The sequence below is a fragment of the Phasianus colchicus genome, chromosome 1 (genome assembly GCF_987193195.1).
Source record: "Phasianus colchicus chromosome 1, bPhaCol1.hap1.1, whole genome shotgun sequence".
Classification (NCBI taxonomy): domain Eukaryota; kingdom Metazoa; phylum Chordata; class Aves; order Galliformes; family Phasianidae; genus Phasianus; species Phasianus colchicus.
The window spans coordinates 181,243,056-181,264,677 of NC_143436.1; the positions used below are offsets into that span (position 1 = coordinate 181,243,056).

At 39.2% G+C, this 21,622-nt stretch overlaps 1 protein-coding gene across 2 annotated transcripts in view; it reads right to left on the minus strand.

Annotated features, from left to right (window-relative positions):
- DDX10 (DEAD-box helicase 10) overlaps positions 1–21,622 on the minus strand; it is a 165,346-nt gene that overhangs the window by 98,960 nt on the left and 44,764 nt on the right. For both annotated transcript variants that reach the window (XM_031606202.2, XM_090133885.1), the window contains exon 13: positions 20,103–20,562. In XM_031606202.2, coding sequence (XP_031462062.2) covers positions 20,103–20,562 — 460 coding nt within the window. The remainder of the gene's footprint in view (positions 1–20,102; positions 20,563–21,622) is intronic.

Genomic DNA, 21,622 nt, shown 5'->3' on the forward strand with positions numbered 1-21,622 from the left:
CTGTGTCACAGAACTGATTTAGGCGTAACAATGGACTGCAACATTTTCATAAAACTTCCCATAAAAAAGCTATTGCTATGAAGTTACCAGGGTTCACTTGTATGCAGGGAATAGGAGGATTCCAAAGATTTGCATACATATAGCTAGTGTCAAAATAAATGATCCATTTATATTTCAAACTCCAGCTCTTTACACTGTACATATAGGTTACTTTTTCTTGTTTCTCACAGCTGTGAAATTATTCAGGGTTTCCTGTCCAAGGTTATATTTAGCAACGATTTCGCCAGGAAAAGCTACAGGCAATGGTGTACCAAGTCATCTTTATCATGCACTAAACTGTATTTGAGTTCAGGTCTCACCATTGCATCTACAAACACCTGAATTACACAGGCTTTCCAGCACTACAGTTGTTTCCTTTCAGAAGAGGTGGAAAGAACACAAAATATTTGTTTTAAGGCAGCATTTAAAGGGGACATTAACTCCCTTAGGTAAGATTGTAAAAAGTAAGACCAAATTCTACTAACTCTACTTCACAGCTCACTGCTTGCTCCCTCTGAATACAAAAACACCAAAGTACCAGCTACAACTTCATTTTTTATTGTTGTGATCTACAGCTGTAAAACAAGACTTTTCTATAAATGAAACGAAGGGGAAGAAAGGCTTCCCTCCTACCCTTGTGGTATCTGAAGGCGGCACTGGAACAGGTTGCCTAATGATGTGGTTGATGCTCCATCCATGGAGACTTTCAAGGCAAGGCTGGATCAGGCCCTGGGCAACCTGATGGAGCTGCGCATGTCCCTATTCATTGCAGGGGAGTTGTATTAGATGACTTTTAAAGGTCCCTTCCAACTCTAAGGATTCTATGATTCTAGAAGACAGGTGTATAAAAGGCATGTGAACATGTCATGTGTGACCACAGCTTCAATGCATGACTGGTCCCCCAAATCCCATCCCACACAAGAGCTCAGTCCGAAAATTCTCAATGGCAAAGACACACATGAATGTAGGGCAAGCCAACACACAGTGTAACACCACACTTTCAATTTCCATCTGTCCTTACAAAACACCCACTTTAAGTCATAATTCAACCACTTTGTATCGACTTTTGTTCTCGTGTTTTCTCCTGAATTGCCATCAGAATCACAAGACAAAACTAGGGTAATGAAAACCCTCAAGTTATGTATACACACACAGTATATGTAAAACTAACATTCCCCAAAGAATTTTTCTTAATACATTTCCTTTTCAGTACAAGGGAATGAGATAATTGAGGCAGAAGATCAGCAAGGGAACGTGGTACTTCCTCACATGAAGGAGCTTTCTGCTGGCTGAGGAACAAAATTTCAGGCACCAATTAAGAAAGCAAGGCTGCCCAGGCTAAAAAATTGCATGCAGAAAAGTGCATTATCAACACTGATCTGACCTCTCAATATAGTTTTCTCTTGAGTTGTTCATCTGAAAATCTTCAGTAACCAGACAATGCTGAAGCAAATGAAAGAAAACTACTGAATGGTTAAGGAGGAAATTCTGGAGCTTAAATTATTCACATCATTTACAAAAGAGAGAATTTCCTTTTAATTAGCTTGTTTGGTGAGTGCCAACATCTACAGTGTGATACGTTACTACAAATTAAGTCAGAAAAGACTTTAGGGAGCATCACACTACAATCATACACAAAATTCATGGTGTGAAGTTAAAGGTAAAATATCTGCAGGGAAAAATATGGGAAGGGACATAATACTTCTTGGCACCTTGCCATTCTGGGGGGGAAAGAAAGATGAGGGTTTGGGGGGTTTTTGCTTGTTTCTTTTTGTTTGTATTTTGGGATTTTTGTTTGTTGGCTTTATTTTGACGCATAAGAAGCGAGTCATTGCTAAACATTACTTTTTAAGGGGATAAATGGAAATGAAACTTACTAGAAACCATTCAATACAGCAAGAAGAGTTAGAAATGTGCTGGAACATTTCATACATAAGATAAATGGTATTTCCAACAGTGGATATAAGTTTATTCACTGGATTTTGTCTAGACTAGCAGTCAAAAGTGAATTAAAGGGGCTCATTAAAACACAATACATTTCTCACAATGAGAATAAGAGTCTAATATGGTAAACTCTCCATGCAGGTGCCAGCACGTAGCTCAAAACTATTTTGTCCATGAGGAACTCTGATTCAACACTGGCATACAGCTACTATTGCTCTCCTAAAGCAGCTCAATGATACAAGGCCAAACACCTCCCCAGGCTACACACTTGGATGTTCCACTCAAAGTCATGCACAGTGAGACCTGTCAGTAGGCAAACAAAAAGAAATTCAGGACTTAACTGCACCATTTAACAGAGAAGTAACATCTGCAGATTGGTTCAGCTCTTCCTTTTCTAGACTAGGAGACACGTCTTAGGGAACTGCCATACATGCATGGGAGTCAATGAAATCAGCATGGCAACTAAATCAAGTCAGCCCAACATCTGATACCAAAGCAGAATGAATAAGCTCATCTCAGGGTACAGCCACCACAGACTTTGCTGCTCACTGCACAGCAGGAATAATGTTCTCTAGACTGTGCTGTGTATTTCACATCCATCACTCTCTCCCCATCACACCAGAAAATACGTTCTTATCTTCTTTATTACCCAAACATCACTGCCCACTCAGACAGTTTTATAAGAATGCTTTGAGCATTGTACTTCCTCTCTCAATCTTGTCTGCCAAGTAACTGCTCAAAATTAACACCCTTCAGGAATACAAATGATGTCTAAGCACATGCTACACAGTAATTAAAAATAAAAACACCCTCCAGCTAATGAAGAATACTGATTCCTAATTCAGAGGTTTGCAACAAAAATCCTTCCTTCTCAGAAGGGGAAATTGCTTAAAATGAAGTATGGAATAACTGCTAAACTTTCAAGGCTTTAGGTAAGATAGCTCTTGCTAGCATGTAACTCTGAAGCTAAATGAGAAAGATGCTTCTGCTCTCCATCTAAAAAAGAACAATGAAAGAAAGCTTCTTCCTTCTCCTTTGCATGGGGCTTACCAGTGTCAAGAAATTCACAATTATCTCTAGCAGATTAGCTGCATACAATTATGGTTATGCAAAGAGCCATAGATGCAAAGGATTTTTAACATCGGTACTTTTGTTCCAATAAACCTCTGATTCTGCTTCATGACTTACTGATTCTCAAATGTTACTACTTGTTATCCTCAATTACTAAGTGAAACTGGAAATTACATCTTAAGATTAATTCAAAAAGCCAAACAATCAGTTAGCAATCAACAGGCATTTAGAACACTTTCTTAAAGAAGGGCTCATGAGTGTCTCTTTTTCCAAGGACAAATTCAGCAAGTAGTGCTTCCAGTACCACAGTTAAATATGCATTGGTTTTTTCATTGTAACAGTACAGATTTTAAGTCTTAATATTTCTCCTGGGAAATTATGTAGATAAAATGTGCCAATTTACTTTCTATCTCCTACTGCTGGAAGAAGTTAATCTAAGTTTCTATTAGATCTCCCTAATGCATTTTATTCTAGCCTTTAATTTAGTGAAAGCTACAGTATTACCTTTTATGTTTAGCATATCTTAACACGTAGATATATGCAGAATCATAAAGTAAAGGAGTTCTAGAACATTTTAAATGCTAACTCATGGAACATACCTGGTAAGGCTATCCACTTCTTTGTGATGATGGAGAATGATTTTGTGCTCAGTAGAAGCAGCTAGTACTACTTGCTATTTCAGTATGTACGACTTTCTATTGTAAATATCTGCTTCCTGATTTCTTGTACTTCATTTATAACCACAGTCCTATTCTGCATGTCAATTAAGGGACTTTTGCCACTTTTCTTTGGTTGCTTCTGACCATGCAACTTCAGCATGAGAACACAAATTAGACCAACAACTTCATGGTTTATGCAATACAATCTTCAATCAATGATTTCTTCATTGGAATAAAAGGAGCATAAATGTAACCAGAACAAATGAATACACTCTTGAAGAAAGTGAAAAAATTCTTTCTCCAGGCTACAAACTTCCCAGAAGTCCACGCTTCACAACTACTATTTTGTAACAACATTTATTTGGATTTCCTGGTGAACTTGTTCTTTCTCTGTTGAGAAGTAATTACAGTAAGTTCAGAGAAAGCAGACTGGAATGGAGAATATCTAAAACAACTTTTACATAGAGAAAATGAAACCACTGCAAATCTCTGTCTCTGAAAAGAAGAAATACATTAAGAATTTGGCAATGCATATAATTTAATAAGTGAAGAGATGCACTCTGTTTCACAGCACAAGAAAATGACACTATATGAAATTAAAAAGTCTCAATCTAAACAAAAGGCAGGAAATACTTTCTCATACAATATCTAATTAGATTGTGAAAATCACACAGATAGCAGCAGATACCAGGAACTCAGCATGATCAAAAATGCATCAGAAACTACCAGTTTGTTTGGATATAAAAATATCTTCTAACAGGGAAAAAATAGGAAAAAAGAATTTATTCAACCTCTCTCTCCATGTTTCGGGGGTTTTGTTTTGTTTTCTTAAAAACTGTTAAAGCTGAAAATAAATGTTCTAGATTGCTTGTGAAATACTGAATGTACTTTTCAGTAAAATGTTTTTTTTTTTTTGAAGTACAATTTTGAAGGGAGATTTCCTTCATATTTAAGAAGAGTGGAAGGATGCAGTTAAGTCTGAGGTATTTTGGCATGTTTGCCTGTTTGTTTTTTTTTAAACAAACAAAAACATCAGCGTGCCAAAATTTTCCCTAAACTTATAAGTAGTTTTTACTGGGTCCACTGGAGCCATTCAGCTCTGAAACATCTGGCACTTGCTGTGACTGGCTGCAGAACGCCATGTGGCCAGCACAGAAGTAAAACAAGTTGGTTTGTCTGCCTGTATCTTTAATAGCAGAATGAATATTGCTTCCATGACTGTAATTATCCAACATACCAAAGATAGCTACAATTTATCACATCAAAACCTAAAAGCATACTGTCTTTTTTCAAAGGTTGTACAGACCCCTGCTCGTCTCAGATAAGTCGATGTGCAAATCTATGAATGCACTTAAGAACAGCCATTTAGGCCTGAACATCCACATAAACGCTTTGCAAAAAGGGCACAAAGGCAGGGGATGCGCCCCAGTCCCCAGTGCTTTCCAAAACAAACCCTCTCTTTTTCTGAAGTAAGCACATCTACCCAGAATTTTCATCCACCTTTACTCATGTATCTCAATGCCTATAAGACACTTGAAAGAACAGCAGTGTTACTGCATAGCTCCAAGAACTGAGCAGCTCATCTGCTGAAGACAGCACATTAATTGAATGCAGCACTGCACTGTGTGCCACCTGGCAATGCCTGTATGGCCCATATAGGAGGCCATCACTGCTCCTATACCTTCTCAAATGTTTTGTGTTGGGCGACTCTTCAAAAACTTACATAGTGAGGGTTTTTCCCAAATAGTATGAAAGATGATGTCTTTTGTTGGCTACCATTCATCAGCGCCTATGACAGTCAGCTGCTAAATGCAGCTGTTGGGACAGCTTGGGACATTACTGACTACACAGTTGGGATTATCAATATCTTAAATTTGAATCTCCCTGGAGTTAGTGGATAGACAAAGTTTTCATTTTTAAGACTTTTATTTGATGAAAGTTTAGGAGCTTTCATCAATAATTCATTGTCAGAATAGCCAAATTAGTGTAGACCCAGTAATTAGAAGCATTGCCTGCTCTGTATGCAGCTAGTCCCCAAAGCTCTCTGGTACAAGCAGACCACTCAGATCTTAGAATTTATTTATTCATCAACAATTTGGGGTTTTGCCATTCCTGTATAAAAAGTGAAGGTGACAGGTGTTTGCAAAATGAAGTCAGAGAGCTGCAAAAGATTTTGCCTGAAACAAAAGCAGGTTCCATCACTTTAACTACCGAGAAATACAGTAATAAAAAAGGTGAAGTATTAACAGTATATACAGTTTTTAAATAACTCATATCCCAGAAAAAGTAGAAAATTCTAACTGCCACTGGTAAACTCCCATTAATGTTTAGATTTAAGTCACCTTAGATATAATTTACAAATTTTTACATGTAATTTATAAATGTATCCATGCATATATAATGTGCAAATAAATTACAAATTAGATACAAGGAAGAAATTCTTCACGTTGGGAGTGGTGAGGCACTGGCACAGGCTGCTCCGAGAAGCCTGGAGGGACAGGGCTGGATGGGACTTTGGGAAACGTAGTCTAGTGGGAAGGTGTCCCTGCCCACAGCAGAGAGTTGGAACTTGGTGGTCTTTAAGGTCACTTCCAACCCAAACCAGTCTATGATTCCACACCTCGTCCTGCCCCCTCCTGTCACACAACAGGCATGCAGCAGAGTTACTCACTACAACCACTTGAACTGAAGGAATAAATATAAACACAGGTTGAAAAATCCAGAAGGGATGACTTGGTTTTCCTGAGGTTTGGTTCCTTCGTATCTTATAGAGGTTAACATATAACCCTATCCTAAAGCCTCCCAATGGACGGAGAAGTTAAACAGGATTGTTTGTGCTGCTACAATTACTCTTGAGAGAGGGTTAACAAAATATAACTGTCCTCAGGAATCTTTGCATCAAGCCTAATTATGTAGAAAAATAAACTCAAGATGCTGGCAACTTGCTTTCTCAAACATCGAATGACCGACATTTTAAAATAAATAGGAAGAAGGAAGAGTGGGCAGATTTCTCTCTTTGCAGAAAGAAAACTGAGCTATAAGAAATCTTTTCTTCTGAGTCAGCCACTCTTGTTTTTGTGACTGAGTCAGAACTAATAAAAGGAAAAACAACGCGTATAAAGTACGAGAGAAGGGACCGTGAAGTGAGGCACAGCTTCTGTACAACTGCATCAGTTTATCCCACAACTATCATATGAATTATCTTCGATACCAAAATTGCCTGAAAGAGGCAAACACTGTGTCTCTGCAGCCCTTGCTGACTGCACTGTGTCAGGAGGTGTCTTCCAGACAATCACAAAACTCAACGAAGAAGAATCACTATCACAGTATGTTACTCCTAGCTGAGCAAGAAGTACCACAGAAATTAAAACATTCATCATCAGGCTCTTGCCACTTAAATGGCAAAATTAACCTCGTGTAAAACTCGTGCTAAGTTCAGGGACTCAGCTGTAAACTTTCTTAGGAAAGACAGTGGGGGCAGAAGTATCTGGGCAGTGTTTTTTTCATTTACACACAAATGCACATGTATCCATACACAAGTATATCAATGAAACATGTATAAACCAATATATAAGATTTATATCTTTATGCATGAAATATACTTTGTACATATAGTACACATAAGGGTTAAATATTTTAAGTAGATATAAATGTATTTTTAAATGCTTAAGACAACTCCCATCTGTCACACAATTTAGTCATGGACTGAATCCTGGAAGCCTGGTAGCCTAGTCAGTAAATTAACTGAAGTGAAGAGAAAACAGGGTCAATTCCAATTCATCTCTGATCTACTTGCTGACCTTATCCTTATGACAACTATAAATTTAAACTATATTATCCTCACAATCCTATTAAAGCAGGAGAAGAATGTAATTTCATCGGATAGAGTTTGACATTCAGATGCCCCAGGTCTCACAGCACAAGCACTGAATTTCTATTTTGTACCAAGTCATTTTGGATTGAACATGGCAAATTCAGAAGGCTGTACACTTCATTTGGGTTTCAGGAAGGTCCATTTTAATAGCAGACAGATAGAAAGTCCTTAGCCACTCTCATTAATGGATTTCAGTCTTTCCACTGAAGGAGAGGCATGGCAAAAGTTCTCAAGATAGCAAAACTCAGTTATAATTTACTGATCCAACAGGAAATCCTGCTTTCAGAGCACAGTAGAGATCATCAGGTAGAATTTTTACTTGTTAAGATATACAGAAAGAATTAAAACAGGAAAGGATGTTTGTTTCATAAGCCTGAATGCACAATTCATATTCATATTACAGGTTAACATGAGATGAAAGCCTTAGATCTTCAACATTTCTCCATCATTTTGCAAATGCAATCAAGAGCAGCTCCAGACATCCAGTTCACAAACAGGACATTAGCAAACACAGAACCGCCTCAGGAACTGTAAGCAAACCTTTGTGCAAGAAAAATGAGTATTTTTATGCAGCAGGAAAACTGTGCTCCAAGTGTGAGCAAACCAGACATGGGAGAACAAAGCAGTAATGGGTTCACAATTAAAAATGCTAACCAGGTTTCTCTTATCACTCTGAATTTCTTAACCACAGTATAATTTATCATGTTTGAAGAACTCTAGTCACCCCACAGTAAAATTTCTATGTTTAAGCACATAGCCAGACTTGTGCATTTCTTCACACTGCCCACATCCATACAGCCACTCCGCTGCTGTTATGCTGAGCCTCACAGAACAGTCCCCGAGGTAAACCCTGGCAACTGACATCTGTGAGGACGCTGAGAGAGCTTCACACCTCTTTGCAAATATGCTCACATTCAGGGCTTCCAACAGCATACAGTATTTGTATGCATACCATAAATGAGAGCTACAAGCAAAGGAGGGCAGAATCACATAGAATCACAGAAAATGGCCAGGGTTGGAAGGGACCTCAAGGATCATGAAGCTCCAACCCCCCTGCCACATGCAAGGCCACCAACCTCCACATTTAATACTAGACCAGGCTGCCCAGGGCCCCATCCAACCTGGCCTTCAACACCTCCAGGGACGGGGCATCCACAACCTCTCTGGGCAGCCTGTTCCAGCACCTCACCACTCTCTCTGTAAAGAATTTCCCCCTGACATCCAACCTAAATCTCCCCTCCCTCAACTTAAAACCATTTCCCCTTGTCCTGCAGTTATCAACCCTTGCAAAGAGTTGATTTCCCTTCTCTTTGTAGGCTCTCTTTAGGTACTGAAAGGCTGCAATGAGGTCACCCCGCAGCCGCCTTTTCTCCAGGCTGAACAAGCCCAGCTCCCTCAGTCTGTCTTCACAGGGGAGGTGCTCCAGCCCCCTGATCATCTTTGTGGCCCTCCTCTGGACCCTCTCCAACACCTCTCTGTCCTTGTATTGGGGGCTCCAGACTTGGACACAGTACTCCAGATGGGGCCTCACAAGAGCAGAGTAGAGAGGGACAATCACCTCCCTGTCCCTGCTGGCCACCGCTCTTCTGATGAAGCCCAGGATACCATTTGCTTTCTGAGCTGCAAGAGCACACTGCTGGCTCATGTTAAGCTTTTCATCCATTGAGACCCCCAGGTCTTCTCTGCAGGGCTGCTCCCAAGGACCGCTCCTTTCAGTCTGTATGGATGCCTGGGGTTCCTCCGGCCCAAGTACAAAACTTTGCACTTTGCCGTGTTGAACCTCATTAGATTCACCCGGGCCAACCTTTCCAGCCTGTTGCGGTCCCTCTGAATGGCATCCCTTCCTCCCACAAAATTCTAAAGGACTAGATCAAAAAGGACACAAGAGAATTAAGAATATGAAAGTTTGGTTTTACTCTTAAAGAAAATCTAGTAGATGTAAAATACTCATTTTAGTTTTACTGATGTTGGTGCAGCTTACAATTTTCCTTCCCCCTCACAAACCCCAACCTGGAACATTACTCTCCTCCCCTTTCTTTGTGCATGCACCCACATCATTTCTGAAAGTGAACACTTCTACCACATGCTCCATTTACTGCCGTGCCTCTGCTCAGCTCCAGAGCTGTAGATCACCTCCTAATCCATCCCAAATCCTCCAAAACCTTACACAAGCATCAATGAAGACTACCTGGAATACATGCAAAGAAGACTTTGATCGATAACCAAGATTTTAAAGTTTGATTGTTTAATATGAACATTAATCAGGTGAACATCCATCTCTACAGAACTTCGGAATTTTTATTAATTTGTTTTTGATAAAACGAGTTTAAGATAGATTTGAACTTTGCTGCCGCCAAAATGAGAAGCAATTTAGTTAGGAATGTATCTCTTAGAAGTAATATTTTTTACAGATGAATAATTTCAGGAAAGAGCTAGTTTTTCAGCTGTAAGAGATCTCTTTAGATACGGTTACACTTGCAAAAAAATTGCTTCTCATAATTTTTTGCAGATTTGGCCTCACTTCTCCCTAGCATTCAGACTTGAGAGCTAGAAGCCACAGTACCGCATCTGTTTCTCTAGCTGAAATGCTCAATTCTTTACCATTATTACCCCTTTTCTAATGGAGTTTCTTCAAATTTACCATAAAATTCACCAGGAACCATGCAACAAATCACTCCTCTAGGACAGATGGAATGCTAAAGTGTTCTGTCCCTGTGAGTGAAAAAAAAAGAAAACACAGAGAAGCAGACAGTGATGAGATGCACAGAAGCATCGCTGTGTCCTGCCCTTTAGTTTAGCCTTCATCGTAAGGACACAACAGCAGCAATGACAAGCAATTGGAAAATAAAAAATTGGTTTCCAATCTACCACATGTCACGACTCAAGCAAACTTGATTCCTCCTTGACTTTCGTTCTCTTCATAGCATTTTCTTTCCAAAAAGACATTATCTTGCGTCTATTAATTGCTGTATTGACCTGATACCCAATGTCCTACAAGAGAAAATAATTTTCTTGATTCCCTCCTAACTCTGAGACAGGCACAAAATCTTGATGTAAAGTACGATCTGTCCAATTTATTCTGGGTCTTTTTTCAGTAGAACAGAATCACAGAATCTTCAGAGTTCGAAGGGACCTTTAAAGGTCATCTAGTCCAACTCCCCTGCAATGAACAGGGACACCACAGCTCCATCGTGTTGCCAAAGGCCTGATCCAGCCTCATCTTGAAAGTCTCCAGGGTCAGGGCATCCAATGCATCTCTGGGCAACCTGTTCCAGTGCCTCACCACTCTCACTGGAAAAGACGTTTTCCTCATATCTAAACTAAATATCCCCTCTTTAAGTTTGAAAGCATTTCCCCTTGTTCTGTCACCACAGACCCTACTGAAGAGTCTGTCCCCTTTTTTCCTGTAGCCCCGCTTTAGAAACCGAAGAGTCACCTCACAGCCTTCTCTTCTCCAGGCTGAACAGCCCCAGCTCTCAGCCTGTAAGAAGAATCTGAAGGAGATCTGAAGAATTGCCTGGCTCTACAGGTATTACGGTCACAAAGTCCCAGTACAAGGAAGCCTTGTGATAGGTGAAGGAAATATCTGTAGAGCCACACAGGTAAGAAATTAATCTAGCTGAAGATTAATCTAGCTGAGCGACAACAGCTGAGAGTCTTCTCAGCCACACCAGTTCCCAGTCCGCCTGCAGGAGCGCAGCACAAATGCCAGTACAGCAGTGCCCAGCTCAGAGACCACAGGGCTCACAGCACATAAAGGCAGGCACATGTGTCCTCTCCTCCAGGGAAAGCAAGTACACAACAACAGCTTCATCTGAAATTCCTCTTAGCTGAAATTCCAGCACCAGAAGGAAAATCTACAAATGAGAAACTAATGCCTGCATTCCAGTCATACACTCACACCTATAGAAATACTCAATCAAAAGTTACATTTCCCTTCTCCAACATTTTTCCACTAAAAAATTTAGCATTTCTTGCACCACTGTTTATTAATCTCTTCTCTATTTATATCCAGTAAATATTCCATTACAGCTGTCTCAGTTTTCATCATTAGCAACATTCTCCTTTAAATCATAAATCGGTTCAGAAGGCTTCTATTGCTTATAAGTGTCTTAAAAAGTGTCCAAAGGTAAATTAAAATATGAAGATGCTATTTTTCCACCCACATTAGAAGATTGGCAGTAACAGAGAAATGTCACGATTGATTAGCTTCACTGACCCACTGAAAAATTCAGCTGTACTAAAAATAAAATGCTTCTTGAAAAAGGACAGAAGTTAAAGTAATTCATGTTTACATTTCCACCATTTTAAAAAGGATCGAGAGTGGATCACAAGAATAACGTTGGCTAATGAAAACAAAACTTTTCTTTGGCTTAGTGTAAATGCCTGAAACCAAACACAGAAAAATTACCTGCAGATGTGCTACATAAAACTTCCTTTTGTTTTAATGCTTGCCCTCTTGAGCAAATTGTAGCGCCTGACCCAGACAGCAGAAACTTGACTCAAGTTCAGTCAGTCAAAATATTCAACCTTCAACACCTACACCATCTTTTCCATTCCAAAGGAACTATGGGATGCCTTCCAAGTCACTTGCAACATTTGATAACATTCAGTAATGAAGTGTCCCTAAGCTAAATGCTGTCTTAATTTGCATTCGCACACTGCATTTTCAATTTATACCACATCATTCACCTCCTCCGTAACAATATCACATTTCTCAGATTCTTGTATGCTAAAATAATTCTCTCCTGCTGGCCAAAGGAATATTTGCTGAAATATCGCTATTCTCAGCTCCTGTCCTTTCCCCCTCCATTCACCTCTCTGATGCAACACTAACACCGAGTTAAATCATAGAACAAATTAATAGCAGTGGTGGATTCTGAATCTCTTCATGTCTTCAGATATAGGTAAGATGCCTCCTGAAACCAAAAGCAAATTTTTTTGCATTCAAGACAGGAGTGCCAGAGTAAATTAACAGGGTTATGGTACCCAGAGAGCTCAGACCAGATAATCACTTCCCTTCATATCCATGAAATGTAACTACTGCAGCACTAAAGACCTACAGAAAAATTACATACTAGATGAATCATCAAGATTCAAAATGGCAGCAGTGATCAACACACTAACATAGATTCAAAAATCAATGTGTAAGAATGGTAAAAATCTGCATCAAACCATGATGTTAAGGGAGACAAAAATCTGCTGATGGGGCTGACGTGGGCTCCTGAGGGATCAGGCTGGAAAGATGCCTCATGAGTTTGTCATTTCTGTAGCAATGGAAAACTATCACCCAAAGAACAGACCAATAAAACTCAGACCAGGTCTGTAAATACAGGAAGAGGGATTTACTGTAAAAAAATAGTATTTTTCAAAATCATCAGGAAGATGTGTAATTTCTCCACCAAGGCAAAAGAAGACCTATGGAGACAGAAATACATGTTGTCCTTTAATGCCCTGCAAGACACTGCCTTGCATTGTGAGCCTGATGGAAAGCTGCCACAGCAACGCCGGTGTTTGTAGGCACTCTTTATCTCTGAGCCAAGGATATGGAATTGTCAATGTAAACAAAACAGTAACTAATATTAATTTTGCTCAGTGAATTGGAGATTAGGGAAACAGGAAAGCTGTTAAGGTCCTTCACCAGCATCTCTCTAAGAAGTCAACAAGGACATACAGCTGCACTTCCTCAGAGGGTCAAGCTCTGCTTTCAAGAGCACTTTCTAAATATCAACTTAGTAGGTGAGCAGGTGTGCCAGCAGCACAGCACAGGGGTCAGACGCCAGCTTCTGCAGGGAGGGCAGCTTCTACAGCCCTGGAATGAACTGTGGTAGCACTAGCTAGCCATTTCACACACGTAGCAATTTCTTTTTCTTCCCAGCATGCTCACAGCAAAATCAGCATGGCAGAAGTACCTTTGACATATTCCTTCTCTTCCACTTCCACTCTGAGACAGCATTTTAAATAATACTTTGTGGTTTTGGTCAGTAAGGGGCGGATCTGAGAAAAATTATATTGCCATTTAGCTCCTCAAAAAGCTACTTTTGTCATTTACCTATGGGTTTTACCATTCAAAAACACCATAATATTTTCCCATCCATACACTGCTTTGAGGGATTTCCTACTGTACACTCTCAAGCTTCTAGAGGCACATTTGCCAGACATCTCGTGGCCCAAGCACAGCCCCATTAACATCCTGGCACCTATGCACAGCAAATGGGGCTGCAAAGGAGCAGGTGAGGCAACCTGTCTTGATCTGGCAAGCACCAAGGAGATGGACATTCCCTGCTGGAGGATTAAAAAGCACGCAGTTCAAGCAAAGAGGGCAGCAGCCCTGCACTGAACTAAGCAGAGAGCCAGCAAAGGAGCAGCGTGCTATAGATAATGAAGGATGGGACACCGCTAAAACCTCCCTGCCAGGCTGGCCCAAGGCAATCTATAGCTCACTTATTTTTGACACAAGTAAGGCTAGAAGCTGTCACCCTAATTGCTTTATTTTCCTCTCACTCATTCAGAATAATGCTCCTTCAAGAGACCTTTACCCCAGAGGCCGTAGCTGTTCCTTCACTGAAGCTGGAGCAGAGCCCCACATGCAGCAGGCAGGAGGCCCCCCATGCTGGGCTCACCCACCCCATCACTTCACAGCTGTACAAACCAAAGTTCCATGGGAATGAGAAGCATTCCAAGGGACCCAACAGCCTTCTGCCATCATTGTCCTATCTTCCTATCAGTCTTCACATCATAATATGGAAACAGAACATGTTTTCCCTTTAAAATAGTAATTAAACTACAATTTGCATATTAGTGATACTGTAATGAATTACCCAGATCTTCATTTTGGCTCACAGCTCAGGAATCTTCATCATAACCATGATTTTCTTTCCACAGTTACTGAAATTTTCCAGCTGAACTTTGCACAGGAGAGATAAGAATTCAGAAATCTGCCCCAAAATTTTGTAAAAAACATGTATGGGCAGTTTGTTAGGCCAGGTTTGCAGCAGCAGATGTCTGCATCAGGGAAGATATCCACATAGAGAAGTGAGGAATAGTTCTCATGATATTTACTATAAGCACTGCCAACAGTTGTTGGGATACGTTGAGTATGCATTTATCAGTTGTTCTGCTTTATTACTATTTCAGGAAACAGCACCTCCTTTGAAAATTAGTGCTCTACAATTTCTAGTAGCATCTCACAGTATTAGCACTTAACTTTTAGAAAATCACTCATGCAAGAAGTGTGTCACAGTTATTTATAATGCCATTGCCATCGCCCAGCAAGCATTCAGGCACTAATAATCTTAAAGGAAATTGCAGCACTTTAGAATATACAAATCCTGTAGATTCAGAGAATATCGATTAAAACAAAGTCGTTTTAATACTGAGTATTTGGTTCACTTATCTTCATCTATGAAACCACTGCAACATATCAAACAAAGCTATAAATCAGTGATTAAGGGCAACGAAACAGGGTATATCTGAAGGCTTGAATAATCTACTAGGAGTTTTTAATGAATGATATTTTAATGAGTCATCTTAAATCATTCGATACCCTCATAATTTCTGAGATACAACACCATGCATCTCAGTCATCTTGGGTCTCATTTAATCAAAAGACAAAGTGTGCCTTGCTGCAACCTGAACTCACACCAGCTTACACGCTGCAACATGAGCACGTAAGCAAGGTGTTACACTGCTACCGTAGATACACCAGAAAGATCATCTTCAAAAAACAGTTTCAAAACTTCTGTGGTTAAATATGAGCTTCACATTGCTTCAGTGTAACTTAACCACAGAAATGCTTTGAAAACAGCTTTTTCTTGACAGGACAGCAATCTGTGTGATACCACAGCAGATTCAGTGCAGTGGAGAAGACTTGCTAGGCTGCTTTAGAGAGCACATGGAGTTAAGGAGTTTTTAAGCCACAGCTCCAGAACCTATAATAAGAGGTGGCCCTGCTTGGTTCAGGAGCTTGCTCCTTTCATTAGCAACTTCATAAACAGCATTTCTGCTAGATGAGCAACACTATCCTGGAAAAGACTGTTCAAGGCCTTGTGGTCAAGGCCAGACTGGATGGGGCCCTGGGCAGCCTGGTCTAGCATTAAATGAGGAGGTTGGTGGCCCTGCCTGTGGCAGGGGGGCTGGAGATTCATGATCCTTGAGGTCCCTTCCAACCCTGTCATTCTGTGATTCTGTGAAAAGATACTGATTTATGAGCAACTGACATCAAAACTGAGGAAGCTTTTCCTGGCTCGTAGGAGAATGTGCTTCTCAAAGGGTGTAACTGAAAGGTTAAAAGCAAGCCCCTGACACATGCAGCATCTTTCTATACTGCATTCTTCATTACAAAAGCCACCAAAGGTTCATAAGGTGTACTGCAGACATCAAAACAAACACAGCTTACAATGGTTCAAAAGCAGTTTCAAATGTAAAACTTTTCACAGAAGCAAAATCATCCACATCAGAGTTGAGTACTTACTCAGTAGCTTACAACATGTACAGCTGAGATCTATTAGGAGGGCAAATTTTAGACTGAAATTCCTAAATAATACTTTATATCCAGATTTGAAACATGACTACAAACATTTAGGATGACCATTTTAAGAGATGCATAGCAGCCGTTTATTTGAAACCTGTAGCTCACCTGTAACTCAGAGACAATATTTTAATCCTGCAGATTTATCAGTTTTCCTAAACAGCACAGCAATTGACACAAACATCTGGAAAGCTTTCCTGGAAAGCTTCCACAAACCTGGAAAGCATAGAGGCAAAATAAACAATTACAGTGAATTTTTCATACACTACAGAAGATTTTACTGAGTCTCTAAAAAATTAATTGAAATGGAAATCAACAGAGAAGAATCTGAAGATGCATTTGAAGCAAAAAGAAGGGCTGCTAAAGCAGCCAAACTTGAAAGTACAACAAAGAAGCAATAAGATTATCTTAAAATAATAAGTGATCAACAGATCTGGAATCTAAAACCGATTACGAGTTCTTACAAAAGACTGCCTCAAAAGCCCCTGTTACACACTTCAACCTAACAAGAAATTCACGAAGGTTCTATTTAAACAGAATGATGACAGGCAAAAAGAAAATCTGAAAAGTTGTCCAAGAAGAGAAAGAAATGTTTTCGCTGACTCCTGTCCCTGGGTTAGCACTGCCTCCACAGATAGTTTCCAGAGGCACTCCTCAATGACATGATTGATACCTGATTTATATCTGAACATCACAATGTTTCTTAAAAAACAAGTTCCAGTTATACTTAAGTTATTAAAACTACATGCTAAGAAATTGTGATTTCCTTACAATTTTCCACCCACTTTATAGGATGCCTTCAGCACTCGCTTTTGTGCATAAAGAGGTTCTATCAGCAGGTTTAATTCCCACTCGTGGCTGACGTAAGACATTTTTTCATGACACTTTGCTTTTACAGCACTTTGGCTTATATCCAAATGTAGGCCCACTTCACTTCTATGCAAATGTTTTGTATTTCATATAAATCGTTATTTGCTTCAATTCAACTGGAAACACACAAGCACACAGCAGAATAGAAACCTAAGGCCAGTTTTGTAGGAAGGATTAATGGTGTATCAGCATGTTGACTTGTAATTTAAAAAATAAACAACCTAGGTATTTACTCAGCCAGAATGCTAACCTTGCAACGTGCCTCCAAGGAATAATGCTTTCCCTCTCTAGCAGGCTGCCCAGGAACAGCTTTGTTCTCTCAGATAGCAGATGCTGCTACACCAGGAGCAGAGGGCCATCCCTGAGGGAATGAGCACCACCTCGAGTCAGCCAGCTTCTCCCCTTCTCTTTTGCCTCCTTTGTTGTTTTCTAGCCTGCCATCTCCAGAAGAGCACCAAGGAGACCAGGTCACACACTTGACATGAATTTACATGCAAGAATATGAGTTAAGAAGAGCTGGTAAGAGGAAGAAGATGATGCTTCAAATAGATTTTGACCAATCTCATCTTTATAAAAAAAACAGTGCATCTCACTGAATGGAACAGATGGTAATAAAATCCCAATCAGAATAAAAAGCCAATGTAAGGGAAGAAATCAAAACTAAATACAACCTAAAAAAGTAGATTTGATTTACCTGTACAGTAACAGACTTTCTTACCAACATCACAGAAGAAATTTCAGAGGATCATGTCCTCGCTTTGGTGCAGAATGTGTCTCCTTGATATGTTCTAAGCGTACATTACAACAAGCTATCACTCACTGCTCCTTGGTATAGACTTGCTATAGACCTATACAGTCTCTAACATAAGGAAATTGAACCTTCTTTCCTGCTTTTGCAAACATGTTCATACACATATTGCAATATTTCAACAGCTTACAGTGTTTGCGTGTCTGTGAAGTCTAAGAAAATCTCATTTTAAATAACAGTACTGGGTTATAAAATAAGTTGACTACTTGAAACAGAATTCACGACAGATAAAGCAATTTCTCCCCAGAGCAACAGCTTTCAAACTGCAGGCTAACTCCACAGAGTCTGCAATATCATTTAAGGCAAAACTCTGTCCATAGGCTTAGGCTTACTAATGTCTTCAACCAGGCAGTACCTCACTACAAGAGCTTTCTGTCCATAAATCAAAGGACGGTAGAGGAAGAAGGGACTCAAAGCAAACCTAAAAATTCAGTAGTTTAACATTCTCTATTGTAAAAATGGAAATCTAGTAGCAGAAGACAAGTCTGAGAGTATGCACAAGATGACTAAAATGAAGAATAAGCAAGATAAAGAAAAACCTACTACAGGATTAATCCTAGTTCTAAAAACAAATAATGTTTTAAGTACACTCCTTGCATCTGAAAATGCAACAGGCAATTTTATGAATTTAGCATTAAAAACAAAGTTTCTAACCAGGAATTATTTCAAGTCCTTGTAACATCAATACTCCAAACATTGTTAAATGCACTTTAAATGGATAATTTAAATAATGTTAACATAAAAATTAAATAATACTGAGTATATGCTAATCGCACTATGATTATTGGACCTTTTTATGCATAAAAACATTGCACTTTTCACCAACCCCATAAGCTAAAAAATAAGACATGTTTAGGTAAACTTGGGCACCACAACATAAAACAGATATAAAACTATCACAGTGTGACCAACGAAGGGTTGCAAAGATGATGAATGGTCTGGAGGAGAAGACGTACAAGGAGCAGAGAGGCCCCTGGTTTGCTCTTTGTATCTGCTGTAGTTTCCATGAAAATAAATAGGAGGCATTACTTCCAGAGCAACCTACATGTAAAGCTCCTACCATGTTCACTTAGATCTGTCAACTCCTAATACTAGCTAGCCATGGGCTGACAGAAGACAGACAATTCAGTTTTAGAACAAGAGGAACAGAAACAAGATCCCTAATCCAACCTACTCCCTTAAGTGCACCAATCCTCCTCCACATTTCTAGCCACAGATGGGAAACTGCAAACCTCCTGAAGGTGGCAGAGAGTTCAAGTGCTCAGCTTTGACAAAGTTAGCTGATAAGACCATTTTATGCACACTAAATACCAAAGGAAAGATGCTGTTTATAAATGCAGTTAGTGGGCTGATTAGCAAAAGTTCATGACAAGTGCCCCATGCTGTTAAATAACAGCACAGAAAAAGAAAAAATTTAAATATCAGTTGAAAAAATAAGTACACTGCTTAACAGGAGACTCCCGTTGCATGTTTAAAAAAAACATCTTGCTGAAGCAGATGGCTATCTGGATATCCTTTCTACAGAGAAATAGTTGCTAGATAGGAAAGGATACAAAAAATTCACAACACGCACTTACCAAATGTGCTTTATGGGAGGAAAAAAAAAGAAAAAACACCTTACTAAGACACTATATTTAAGATTAAATGAAAGCAACATATCTCAGAATACTGAGCACAGAGTAACCCAATAGTACAGCTAATAGTTCCTGATCAAGGAAATAAAAACTCTATATAATTATTTTTAACAGCCTCTATAATCATGTTCTATAAGGAATGCTCACATGTTTTCTGATACTGGATCAAGGTGTTGTTGAAAGAAAAATTTTTGAAGATATTTACATTAATGGTTTGGATCTTTACATTAATGTAAAGATTATTTGCTACTATCAGTACTAGGAAACAGCATCATGTACAGCAAATTGGTTCCTGGTGTCATAAACCCAATAACATCATCAAAAACTAGGACTAAAGGTTGTAAGTAGGTTGTAGCAGGAAGGTAAAAGTAAAGTGGTAAATAGGCACTAATTCTGTCAAAAAAATGTCAAGTATTCAGGTCACATTCATAAATTATAACTACTAAAAGGACATACGTTATGCAAATAATATTATTTTATGCTAGGAATACAAAATTATAACAGCATAAGTCACATCACTTCTCTTCTGGGAGCAATTCTGATCTCTAATACTTATGGGCAACACACGTGACTTCACGCAAGCGTACTGCTAAGAGCAGAATTTTCTCCTTTCCGGAGGGCGATCAAAATAAAATCATTCAGATTCATAAGTCTTACTATAAAGAGCACTTACCAGCGCCGGACTGTCTTTAGATTCCAAGTCAAAAACATCCCACCGTTTCACTGTCAGCAAATCAAGATCTTTAGTATCATCGTCGTCGTCGTCATCTTCAAAGAACTGCATGGAGTTTGTGTCTGGAACCCTGCTTGACAAAGCACTTTCTTTTTCCTCCTCCTCAGATGCCTCTTTTGATTCACATTCAGACTCACTCTCTTCAGTGCCTTCACTGGAAGAAGGATATTGTCCAGTTTCTTTCCTTCTCTCCTTTTCCTCTGATCTGTTAACAGACAACTTTCCACTTGAATTAATTCTGCATTCTTCCGTTCCTTCCTTATTCAGTGGGGAGATGGTATTTTTGCTTTGCTCTGTTTCTTTCAAGGGATTTCTCTCTTCAGATGTCTCTTTCGCTGATAACTGTTTCTGAGCTTTCTGAAGAAACCTCACACGAGGTGCCACTGCAAGACCAAGTGATCTAAAGCATGGAATTAAACAAATACATTAATCTGAAAGGTAAGCAAAAAAAATTTACTAAATCAGAAGACCTCAGCAACAGCTCAAGTGCTTCCATTTTAAGTTATGATCATTTAAACTTACACGCTTTGATCAATACATTTACAAAATAGCGCCTGGTACACAACAGTACACAGTAAGTTGAAAGATGCAAATGAAAATGAGGAATGAAGATGAAACAATTGAGATAAGACTAGAGAAGAGCAAGAAAACAAAGAACATGAAAACCTGCAGACGAGCAAATTAAACACAATCTGTAATGAAATATAAACACCAATATAACTTGGTGTTGAAGATACATGGATGTCACGTCAAGCACTGAGCACTGATCAAGTCGGTATCCTTCGCTGCTAGAACTACACCCAGAACCTCATCCCTACCATCTTGTGGTGATCAGAAGAACAAACCGTATGGATAAACTGCAGGAAAAGCTCTGGGACAGACATTTACACCTTAAAAGAAATCTCATTTGCCTTTATTCCTACAGCAAAGCCTTGGCTTTGTGGCACGTATAACTGAGTGCCACAGCGCTATTATTAAACCCAGTTATTCCTATGCTTATACTTTATATAAGCAGGCAAAAAACAAACAAAATTCAGAAATATTATACAGGAGCAAAACAGGAGAAGACTGTATGTGAACAACTATTTTGCATGTTTGCCAGTTTTTCCTATCCATCCTAGAGAAAAAGACTAGAATTACCAGAACTGAAATGACCCATAAGCCAAGCAACACAGCTCTTAGTCTTGGGGGGAGGTAGAGAGGTTTAATATTGCTAAGAAAACAACAGCAGATAATCTTAGACAAATCTGTGCACAAAAAATCCCCCGAACACTTCTTAATTATAAGAATTCCTAAAGAAACTTGAGGATTTTAGGTCACTACCATCTCTTTTTTATAGTATCTTCCAAACTGAGAATACTTTGAGAAAAGCATTCTATAATTGTTGAAAGTTTCCTCATGCTGTTAGATGCAATAGTTTCTTCAGAATATATTTCTTAATTGATTTTCCAATCTAGAGT